We start from the raw sequence: 12,644 nt of genomic DNA, 5'->3' as shown, positions 1-12,644 counted from the left end.
TATAGAAATGCCGTACATTTTATCATGTCATCTGAAAATCATGACGGTTTTACTTCCTCCTTTCTGATTTGGATGCCTTTTATTTCTTTTTCTTGCCTAATTTCTGTGACTAGGACTTCCAACCCTATGTTGAATGAAAGTGGCAAGAGTGGGCATCCTTGTCTTGTTCCTGATCTTAGAGGAAAAGCTTTCTGCTTTTCACCACTGAGTATGATGTTAGCTGTGGGTTTGTCATATATGGCCTTTATTATGTTGAAATATGTTCCCTCTGTACGCACTTTGTTGAGTTGTTATCATAAGTGGATGTTGAATTTTGTCAGGTGCTTTTTTCTTCATTTATTGAGATGATCATGTGATGGTTTACCCTTCATCTTGTTAATGTTATATATCACATTGATTGATTTGCAGATATTGAACCATCCTTGAATCCCTGGAATAAATTATATTTCATTGTGGTGTATGATCCTTTTAATGCATTATTGGATATGTTTTGCTAATATTCGTTGAGGATTTTTGCATCTGTGTTCATCAAGAATATTGGCCGGTAATTCTCTCTTTTTTTGTGGTGTCCTTGTCTTGTTTTGGTATCAGGAAAATGCTAGCTTTGTAGAATGTGTTTGGAAGGCTTCCTTCCTCTTCAATTTTCTGGAAGGATTTAAGAAGGATAGGTCTTAAATATTCTTGGAATGTTTTGTAGAATTTGCCATTGAAGCCCTCTTGTCCTGGGCTTTTGTTTGTTGAGAGAATTTTGATTGCTGTTTCAATTCCCTTACTAGTAATTTGTCTATACAGATTTTCTTTTTCTTCATAATTCAGTCTTGGAAAATTGTGTTTCTAGGAGTTTATCCATTTGTTCTAGGTTGTCCAATATTTTGGCAAATAATTGTTTTTAATAATCTCTTATGATCCTTTGTTTTTCTATGGTGTCATTGTTATTTCTCTTTCATTTCTGATGTTATATATGAGTCATCTCTCTTTTTTATTAGTCTAGCTAAAGTTCTATTGATTTTGTTTATTTTTTTTAAAGAACCAGCTCTTAGTTTTATTGATCTTTTCTGTTTTTCAGTCTTTATTTTTTTCTGCTCTGATTTTTATTATTTCCTTCCTTCTACTAATAATGGGCTTCATTTGTTATTCTTTTTCTAGTTCCTTTAGGTGTAAAGTTAGACTGCTTATTTGGGATTTTTCTAGTGTCTTGAAGTTGGCCTGTATTGCTATGAACTTCCCTCTTGTAACCACTTTTGCTGCATTCCAAAGATTTTGGTATGTTGTATTTCTGTTTTTATTCGTTGCTATGTATTTTAAAAAATTTCTCCTTTTATTTCTTCAAAGATCCATTGGTTGTTTAGTAGCATGTTGCTTAATCTTCACGTTTTTGTAGTTTTTCCCATTTTTTTCTTGTGATTGATTTCCAGTTTCATGCAATTGTCAGTGGAGGAGATGCTTGATATGATTTTAATCCTCTTGCATTTATTAAGACTTGTTTAGTGACCTAACATGTGATCTATCTTGGAGAATCTTCCATGTGCACTTGAGAAGAATGTATATCTACTGCTTTTGGATGGAATGTTCTGTGTATGTCTAGTAAGGTCATCTGGTATGTGTCAAAGTCTGATCTTTCCTTATTAATTTTCTGTTTGGATAATCTATCCATTGGTGTAAGTGGGGTGTTAAAGTCCCCTACTATTATTGCATTACTCTCAATTTCTCTCTTTAAGTACATTAATATTTGCTCTATGTATCTTGGTGCTCCTGTGTTGGGTGAATATACATTTGTAAATGTTATATCTTCTTGCTGGATTGACCCCTTTATCATTATGTAATGCCCTTTGTCTTTTATTACTGTGTTTGTTTTGTCTATTATTCCAGCTTTCTTTTTATTTCCATTTGCCTGGAATATCTTTTTCCATCTCTTCATTTTCAGTCTTTGTGTATTCTTTCTTCTGAAGTGAGTATGTTGTAGGCAACATATAGATAGACCATGCTTTTTTATCCCTTCAGTTGCTCTTTTAATTGGTGAATTTAGTCCATTTACATTTAAAGTAATTATTGACCAGTATGTATTGCTGTCATTTTGTTAGTTGTTTTATGGCTGTCTTTGTAGTTCCTTTCTTATTCTCTTTCTCTCTTACCTTGTGTTTTGGTGGTTTTCTTTAGTGTTATGTTTAGATTCCCTTATCATTTTTTTCCTGTATTTACTATGAGTTTTTCCTTTGTGGTTATTATGAGGTTCACATATAACATCCTATGTAAGTAGTAGCCTATTTTAAGTTGGTAACAATTTAAATTTGAACACATTCCAAAGCTTTATCTTTTTTACTCCCTATTCCCACGTTTTATACTTGTGATGGCACAAGTGGAGGCTTTGTTCATCTAGTTTTCCGGTCCCTTTCTGAGGGAATTATTTCATCTTTAGTTGAAATATTTGCTGTGTCCATGGTAGGAGATGAGTTTAGGATCTTCTTACACCACCCTTGAGCCTTCTCCCTTGAGTGATCACTCTTTTATTATCATTCTCAGAGTCTTCCCAATGCATTGTAATAAAACTTTTGTTATAGAAACCAACTCCTCATGGTGGCTAACAGGGCCCTACATATCTTGACCTTGTCTGTCTCTCTGACTTCATCTCCATACTCTCTTCACTGTTTACCAACTATCTTTTTAAAATACTCTCTTGCATGCTCCAGGCTTACTCTTGTCTCACAGCCTTCACATTTACCATTCTCTCTAGAAGGTATGCACTTCCCAATGGTCATCACATAGCTTTAGCTAGAGTGGCCAGCAGCAGCCATTACCCTGTTTCATTTTCTTCTGAGCAGTTATTATTGTGTGTAATTACCTTGATTATTTATTTGTTTACATGTTTAATATCTTTTTCCCTTCCCTGATTCTTTAGTAAGATTCTTAGTATAGGCAACCCGGTCAGTGTTTTTCATGGCTGTATCCCTAGTCCTTAGAATAGTGCCTGGCACCTAGGAGGTGATTAGACTAATGATGAACACTATAGAATGGGTTGCAGAAGAGAGGGATTAGAAGTGGGGTGATGATGATTTAGGTGTCTGGTGCAATGATAAAGAGATGTGATGGATATTTAAACCAGGGCCATGCAGTGGGACCAGGAGGCTCATAAATAGATACAACTTAACTGCAACTCAAAATATGCACATCCAGTATTTGGAGACACACACCACACACACACACACACACACACACACACATTTCCACAGATGACTATGTGCATTGCATTGAAATAACAAGGAAAACTGCTGTGTTAAATCAACTGCAGAATGTTTTCTAATTCCTGCCTTATGCATTCATTTCAGTTTTTACTCTCATACCAAACCACTTAATGTTTCTTGGTTTGAGAATGTTGTTTGCATATGTAAGGAATCCAAGGAACATGTGTTAAGCCCACAGATGTGTATGTATTCCAATTACTAAAAATTATATACCAACTTCAGTTTTCTCCTTTGAATCCAAATGATAAATTTAAGCCCCCAATTGGCGTATCTCGATGTTTGAACTACCTATAGGAGGGTCATTGGAAGGCAAGGTCAGTGAAAATAATCTTCATTGAAAGTCTGTATGTTTTGACTCCACCTGTGGCCCTTAGAAATCTGCATGAGAGATGCAAGGCAATGTTTTGTAGAATTTAAAGAAAATTTTAAAATTATGTGTGGATCAAATATTTGATACATAACAGTCCCTGATCACAGGGGAGATCATTAGATTAGAGAAAGAGTTTCAGAGTCAGGGAGCTGATACAAAATTCAAAGGTGTTTTCAGAGCATTTGCAAGACAGCCTTAAGCATTCACCTTTCTGGTCTAACAGATGCTCCTCATGAACCCTGCTGGATTTTCAGAGGAGAGCAGCTCTTTGTTCTATGCTGAGAGGTAGCCTCAGATAAAAACCAACTAACCAAACAACCAAACAAACAAACAAACTCACTCCTGCTTTTCTCCCATGTGAAGACCACCCCCACCCCAACACACATGCACAGAGTACATGAAATTCTGTATTTATCAAATAATTTGTTTTTGAGGAAATTATTCTTCTCATTGTCACAGGAGTCTTTGTTTATTAAAGGATTCTTCACATTTAGAACTGCTTCAATAGGTTGAAATATTTGTTAGCAGATCATTAGCTGCTTTTCTGGAGAAGAACACCTTTCCATTTTCTAAGAGGACTTAAATATTCTTTAATGAAATAGATAATGCAGGGCAGGTATTATTATCCCCACGTACAAATGAGGAAACAGAGGCTGGGAGAAGTGAAGCACATGTGAGTTCTCACAGCTGGTAAAGGCAAGGTATCCTGGGTTCATTACGACATAGATCTCTGGAATGCCAGTTGAGTACTTTACAAAGTGGGTAAGACTGTACTGTGGTTCTGCAGAGTGATCCTGGGACTCAGGGCAAGTCCTCCAAATGTCTCTCTGTCCCAGGATCCTTATCTATAAAATAGTATTTGAACTTGTTTATTAATGAATTCTTCTTTCATCTGTAGAATTTTGGAATTTAATAATAGGGTAGAGAAACTTATAGCTAAAATATTATGATCTCTTTCCCATGCAAATGTTAGTTAGAAATAAAGATTGAGAAAGAAACATCTGAAATCATTAGGTAAGTTTGAGGGAAATGATCTTGGTTAGAACAAGTTGATTTATAACTAGCCTTTTAGGAATCACTACCATTCTATTTATATATAGGCCACAGAGACAGAGTTAAGTTTGTACTCAGACATCTGCAGAAGCATTCTGTGGGACAGCCACTCACAGCTGAAGCACCAGAGGAGAGAATGATTACACCTTTGCTCCATCCTAGCCAACTGTTTGGCATGTGCTCTTTTCTGTGCTTTGTAGCTTATTTAATGCTGTCCCCATCTGACCCCATCTGAAGGTGCTGTGGAGGGATTAGCCATATGTTTTCATTATCCTGCCTTCACTCTCAGCCACATGCTTTGGAGAGGCAATGTAGTGGGTAAATCACACATAAATCACAGATTTTATACTTGGGCAGACTTTGATTCCAATCCCAAGTTTGAGAGGTATGATCTTGAGCTGCTTATTTATTTATTTATTTTATAAATCTCAGTTTTATCATCATCATCATAGCCAACATAATTAATTACTTATTATAGTAAGCACTGTGTCAAGACCATTATCTGCATTGACTAATTGAGGATTTATAACAACCTGCAAGGTAACGTTATTATATTTTCTATTTTATACATGAAGATTATGAGATGCTGAGAGGTTAAGTAATTTGGAAACCATGTAGTTAATAAGTGGTAAATCTAAATTTCAAACTCAGGAACAATCCATATTCTTAATCTCCACTTGACACTGCCTCTCACTATAAGCTGGGTATATCAGTCAGGATAAGCTATGCTGCTGCAGTAACAAAAACCCCCAAATTTCAGTGGCTTAAAACAACAAACGTTTATTTCTTGCTTCATTACGCGTATTGGCTGGGAGCTCTATCAGCCTCATCCTCATTCCAAGATGAGGCTGACAAGGCAGATGCCTTTTGAAAAGTTAGCATTTATTATGGCACAGTGAAAGAGAGCGCTACCCTTGGCACTATTATTATTGATGAATAATTTTTTTGTGGGGGGCTCTCCTGGGCACTGCAGGATGTTTAGCAGAATCCCTGGCCTCAACCCACTAGATGCTAGTAGCACCTTTCTCCCAGTTGTGACAACTCCAAATTGCCAAATGTCCCCTGGGTGCAACATTATCCTTGGTTGAGGACCACTGCTTTAGTCTAAGATCTTGCAGTAAGCAGTGAAATCCTCCTCCTGGCAGTGATACAAGTCTCAACTCATTGGCCAGAACTAGTCATGTGAACCCATCTGACCACAAGGAACCAGGAAGTGAATCCTACAAAGAGAAACATAGAGGAAAACAGAAATGTTTGGGAAACAACACTAATGATTACCACAGATGAGGACAATAATAATATGTCGTATGGACTGTTATGTGGATTAAATGAAACTTAGACATTTAAGTCAGTATGGACATCTAGGACAGTTTAGGCAAACTATATCCAAATCCAGCTATCCATCTGTTGTGGTAAATAGAGTTTTATTGGAACACAGACACGCCCATTTGTTTGCATATTGTCTGTGGCTGTTTTCACACTACAGCAGGGGAGTTGACTAGTTGCAACACAGACTGTAGGCCCCCAGAGCCTAAAATATTTACTATATGACCCTTTACAGGAAAAGTTTGCCAACTCCTGGTTTATAGAAACAAATTTATTTTGGAAGTGGGACTTTGGGGTAAACAGCAAAAATGGAAGATGATACATAGTCCTGTGTCGATCATTGTTTCTAAATTGTTAGTGTGTACTTAGCATTATGCACTTGTGCCTCTGTGATCCCCAGCTTGGGGCTGTGACAGGATTCACAACGATCTGCATCTACTTTCTCTACTTGTATGATTCACAACTTGCAGCTACACCTTTAAGTTAAAAAAACAACTTTGTATTGATCTTTCTCATACATACAGAAAAATTCACATGTCATAAGTCTACAACCTCATGAGCTTTCACAGGCTGCGCTCACCCACAAGTGCCTTCCTGCTCCCTTCCAGACCTACTCACTGCTCTAGGGCACCCTGACTTCTAAGAGCAACAATAGCCAACTTAAAAAAAATTTTTTTTATCATGGACGGTTTTCAAACATGTACAGTGGTAGAGAAAATCATGAGATGAACCCCCTTGTATCTTTCAGCAGCTTCAAAAATTATTAGTGTTTTGTCATTCATGTTTTATATACTCTCTCTCTCACTTCTCTCTCCAGATAGGTAGGTAGGTAGGTACATAGGTAGATAGATGGATCGGGAGAGATAAAATACCTATTATCTATATATTATATAATAAGATAGGATGTATTAGTATATGATAATCTGTATAATATCAATTGGATCCCTATTTTTATAAGCTTTAACTTACCTTTTCTCATTTGTAGAGTAGGGATAATAATAGGACCTGCATAAATCTTCCTAGGGTTGTTACAGATTAATTGATATCCATAAAGTTCTTAGGAAAGCAGGTAGTAAGTATTCAATAAATATTAAACATCTCCATCAAAATCAGCATCACCTGGATATAAGAAACTAATTATCAAGATCATAACTGCCCTCCCTTCATTTCTCTAGGTCTATGCTGTGGTGGTAATTGCATCTGTAGTAGGATTTTGTCTGCTGGTAATGCTGTTTCTGCTGAAGTTGGCAAGACACTCCAAGTTTGGCATGAAAGGTAAGAAGGGTTGTGTTTATTTTACTTCTTATGTGGAATCATTTTTGGCTTGTGACTAATGCTAATTACCACTAAAGAAGGAAGCAGCTAGATTTACGATGACTAGGGGTGAAGGCTGAAAAAATAGCAATAAGGCTATGATACTACAAATCAAGACAGAACAAAATCATGTTGATTATTCAACACTACTCACTTTCCAATGAGGACAGCTGTCCCAGAAGACACAGAACTGGTTTCTTGAGTTTTAAGTGCCTAATAATGGTATAAAAAAATAGTACCCGAGTTTTACTTTTGTTTCAGAAAGGCAGGCCAGGCTGGGTGGCAGTAGGCTAGTTATGGACGCATGTATTTTGTGTAGAAAGGTCCTTTCTGTTGTACATTTGACTTCTAGAATTTCCATGGTGTGCTTTTTGTGTTGCTGCTGCTTTTTCAGATTCTCACCTTTTGGAATTTAAAGTGTTGGGAAGCAAAATAAGAACAGCCATTGGAGGTACATTGATGCTTTGTGAATGAGTGGCTTCTTATTTTAGTGGAAAAGTTCCTAGTGCTCGATTAAAAATTAGGGTCTCTGTTGCCCCGCAATAGACCATTGGTCTCTTTTAGAGGATTGAAAATTCATTTTGGGGGATGGGGGAAACATATTTAAATGTTCTTGTGATATAAGTAGCCAAGAGTTTCAGTGATTAAAAAGCATTTGCTCTGAAATTTAAGCGTATGTATTGACTCATATGTTATCGTTGAATTCTGCGTGGTCTCTTATAAATAGCCACTCGCTTGGGAAATCTGTGAGGAAGGTTTAGTGGTGTCTTTCTTAATTGTGTTGGGGAGACAGTCAGGTGGGCTTTCTTGATCTGTATGGTTCATTACAATTACTATTAATGTCATTTGCTTACTTGAAAGTGATGTTTAAGTAGCAATAAGTTGTCCAATGTATGCCGGGCTCTGGGGTGAATCAGATCCATTTCTTTTTCTTTTAAAATTAATTAATTAATTAATTAATTAATTTTTGGCTGTGTTGGGTCCTTGTCTCTGCGTAAGGGCTTTCTCTAGTTGCAGCAAGTGGGGGCCACTCTTCGTCGCGGTGCGCGGGCCTCTCACTATCGCGGCCTCTCTTATTGCAGAGCACAGGCTCCAGACGCACAGGCTCAGCAGCTGTGGCTCACGGGGCTAGTTGCTCCGCGGCATGTGGGATCCTCCCAGACCAGGGCTCGAACCCATGTTCCCTGCATTGGCAGGCAGACTCTCAACCACTGCGCCACCAGGGAAGCCCAGATCCATTTCTGATGCTTTTTCCTCAGCCTTTGTTGGTGCCCATGACCAAGATTCCCAAACCTGAAATGAATGAGGAGGAGCAGTGGTAAATTAGGCCTTAAAAAAACACCTAAACCTCCTCCTGACTCCCCCTTTGGCCTGTTTATCTTTGACATTTCTTTTGAAGGAGGAAAGACCTCTCATTCTCCAATTATGAATAAGGTTTGGGAGAGGGACTGTACTATAGTGATTTTAATTAATCCTATGGTGGTGGTTTGCAAACTTGACTTTGCCTCAGAAACTCCTAGAGAGCTTGTGAAAACACAGATTTCTGGGCTACCCTGAGAGTTTCTGATTTAATAGGTCTGTGGTGGGCCTGGAAATGGGCATTTCTGATGGTTTCCAAGGGATGCTGCTTTTTCCCAAGCATTCTCAGAGAATCACCTTTCTGTGTGATAAACATGGGTTTCCAGGTCTCTTTCCAAGCGCGACAAGATGTGGGAGAGGCACTGCAAACCAAACCCACCCATGGCTTCGAAGACCTTTCTGGGTCCCCGTGTTCGGCTGGTGCCCAGGTCTGGCGTAGGCTGCTCCTCTCTGTGTGCTAGCCACCTCCCATGGGATTTTGTTCTCCTCATCCTGATCAGATGCTTTCTTTCCTTAGAGGCACTTGGGGTGGATGTCCCCAAGCAGGGTGTTTACTGGACAGAGCCAGATTCTAGCTCTGTCACTTTCCTGTCTTGAGGGTTGACTTGGAAACTTTTGTCTTGTGGCTCTTCAGAGAAAGGGTATGTTCAGGTCCTACTGGGAGCTCAGAAAGGCTTTGGGAACCCTAGGAGCAATATTTGGGAGTCACTCCCCACCCCCACTTTGTGTTAAGAAAACAACAGAAGAATGATCTGTAAATGTGAACTCACTCTCTGTAGTGCAGTGATGGAGGAGAAGAAAAGGCAGACGTTTTGTTTCAGAGAAGATTGTATTTCATATACTGACTCTGTCACTAAGACTGACAAAGTATTTTATTTGGATAATTTGGGGTGACCACTGCTGAAGCACCTACATATTCCGGGTATAACCTAAGGGTATCGTTAATGATTGGTAAGAAAGGTTTTACTTAACCTTGTCACAGATCCAGTAAATGGCTTTCTTCAGGCAGTAACTACTAGAGCATATGTTTTACTCCCTTATTTTTAGACATAAATAAAATTGTTTTTAAAATTTTGTCTCAGAGACTCAGGTTCTTGTTTAGAATAGCTTTTTTCTCTATTTTTAGCTACACGTATAACTGTGCCATGGTTTGGACAAAATGGGCCTGAGTTGAGGTTCTTGATTTACTGGTCAAATGCTGAGTTGTAATTTGGGGGATCTAGAAGAGAAGACGAGGCTCATGCAATGAAACTGCCTAAAAAGTGGTGTTTAACAATGTAAGTTAAAAGGACCTGTTGTGTAGCATAGGGGACTATATTCAGTATCTTGTAATAACCTATAATGGAAAAGAATCTGAAAAAGATATATATATATATATATATATATATATATATATATATATATTCTTGTGTGTGTATATATACACACACACACACATATATAGATGTAAAACTGAATCACTTTGCTGTACACTTGAAATATCTACTATACTTCAATCAACAAAGTAATGTAACTTAATGTACTTTAAATTCTATTAGAGCTGTTGAAAAACATACACCTTAAAAAGGGGGGAATGTGTAAAAACACTATTATACTTCCTGAAATAACCAGAAAACATGTCACTTGTGATTTCTGAGTAACAACGGTATGAAATGTGCATAGCCTTGGCCAGAACCAGTGCCTTGGTTCTGTGTAAGAGGCCAATGGCTGACGTGCAAATGAGATATTCCAAATGTAATTCTTGCCCTCCTAAGCACCTTTGGGGAGATTCTACCACCATGCATATTTCCTTGTCTTGGGGACAGATTGAGACTGAGGGACAGCAGCCAGCCCACTCATAGGTGTTTCCAGCTTTTTGCATCCCCAGCATTGCACACTTCAGCCTCCACTGTTTCGATCCATGGTAGCAGCATTGGGATTATAAATTACAGTTTAATACTACTGATTCAACTGATTCCCAGGGTAACACAAACCAGAAATCTCTTAAAATCACACTGCAGCTGCGTGCAGGGCAACTCAAGATTTATGGATCAACCCTAGAACCCAAACATCATGGATGGCATTGCTTTCCATGGGAAGGTGATCCCTAAATTCCAAATCAGGGAGTTAAACCTAGATCTTAGCATACAACAGTGAGCTGTGCTGTGTTCTTTGGAGATGGGTCTATGTGACTGTAAGCTTCATAGGGTTTTTTTTTTTTTAACTTTGGGTTTATTTATTTATTTATTTATTTATGGCTGTGTTGGGTCTTCGTTTCTTTGCAAGGGCTTTCTCTAGTTGCGGCAAGTGGGGGCCACTCTTCATCGCGGTGTGCGGGCCTCTCACTATCGCGGCCTCTCTTGTTGCGGAGCACAGGCTCCAGATGCGCAGGCTCAGTAATTGTGGCTCACGGGCCTAGTTGCTCCGCGGCATGTGGGATCTTCCCAGACCAGGGCTTGAACCCATGTCCCCTGCATTGGCAGGCAGATTCTCAACCACTGCGCCACCAGGGAAGCCCCATAGGGTTTTTTTTTCATCTGTTCTGTCAGTTCACTATAACCAAATCCTGATGGTGCAATCTAGAACATAGAGGCCAGACTGTGAACTCCAGAGTTCATATTGGTCTTGTTCATCATTACTTACCCAGTGCCAAGGCCAAAGTTGGCAGTTGATAAATATTAATTGATGGAATGAATGATCACAGAGAGTTTTCAACTCCATCCACTTTAGTTTGTTAATTGGAAAACAGTTAATATTTGGAGGGCAGCTTGTATATGAATGGTTAAAGAGAGATATTGGAGCTTTTCTAAGCTTCTAAACTTAAAAGAAATGATCCCAGATAAGTAATGGTCATAGACAGGGAGTCATTTTGTCCAGGTTTTGTCTTAGGATATGTGGGTTTTCACACACTGTTTTACACTGTTATTGTTGTTGAAGTTTGGAGGATTCATTTTGGCTTTCCATTTTGCACGTGAGCCTCTTCAGTTTCTGCCTCTCTCCCTCCAAATGTGTGGCCTCGTAATATGTGTCTTTGTCCAGCTTTGAGGCTGGCGGAAGTGCCAGATGGTGGCTCTCATCTTGGTGTTAACCTAGAAATTATGTTTCATTATCGTTTGATATGTTTTAAGCCTCTTGTTGCGAGTGTCCAATAGACTACCAGCCCTGTTTCAATAAAGATGTCAAGAGGAAGAATTTATCCTATTCCATTTCTCCATGCTCATTTCTGTGCCTTAACACCATTCTTTTGGCTTTTGGTTGAATATCTAGTTATCATAATTGCAGAGTCCTGAATAGAGCTCCTCTGTTAGTGCTTGGCCATCTGTATAGGGATTATTCATATGCATGTTTAGTATGGGTGCATGAACTATATAACACATCTATCTAAATCTATGCCTGTATTGATACCCTGTAGGTAAATGTATAATTTTATCCCTTTTCTTTGAAGAATGCCTGTGATTTATTTTAATTTTCACTGAAGTAGGGCTCAAGGACCTTTCCAGAGCAGCTCTATTGCCAAAGGAACAGGCAACCAGGCCTTTGAATGCTCTCATTTTTGTTGTAACCAAGTCTTGTGTTTAGTTCTCACATTGCTTCCTGGCTCCCTTTCTTCGTTGAAAATGTAGAAGTGCACATAAAGGGGAAGTGGAAGCATCTAGGGGCACAAGGGCTGCCAAGTCTTCTGAGAATGCTCCACATTGGGAGCCCCGCCTGACGGCATTGATAGTGAACAGGGTTGGAAAACAAAAATAAGGGAATCAAAAGGGCGGAGGGGATTGACAGTCATCGCACTGGAGAAGAATAGCTGTGACCATCAGCTTTCTGTTACTTGCGTTTCCTGATGGAAGTCCACATACGATATTTATTCTCTAAGTCCCAATGCATCCTTTGTCCTTCTGGAGTAAATATAAAAGTGACCTGATGAGGTCCCGCAGGAGGAACTGGAATAGGAAGGCTTTTCTCTTATTCAGGTTTGATGGCCTGCAGATTTCCTCTGCAGCCGCCTG

At 38.9% G+C, this 12,644-nt stretch overlaps 1 protein-coding gene across 11 annotated transcripts in view; it reads left to right on the top strand.

The window, feature by feature from the left end:
- The window catches only part of NTRK2 (neurotrophic receptor tyrosine kinase 2), a 372,551-nt gene that overhangs the window by 78,526 nt on the left and 281,381 nt on the right, over positions 1–12,644 (top strand). For all 11 annotated transcript variants that reach the window (XM_057547996.1, XM_007176941.2, XM_007176940.3 and 8 more), the window contains exon 12: positions 7,164–7,263. In XM_057547996.1, the coding sequence (XP_057403979.1) occupies positions 7,164–7,263 (100 nt within the window). The remainder of the gene's footprint in view (positions 1–7,163; positions 7,264–12,644) is intronic.

This window comes from Balaenoptera acutorostrata, chromosome 6, assembly GCF_949987535.1.
Source record: "Balaenoptera acutorostrata chromosome 6, mBalAcu1.1, whole genome shotgun sequence".
Lineage (NCBI taxonomy): Eukaryota > Metazoa > Chordata > Mammalia > Artiodactyla > Balaenopteridae > Balaenoptera > Balaenoptera acutorostrata.
This window is presented reverse-complemented; position numbering and strand designations above follow the sequence as displayed.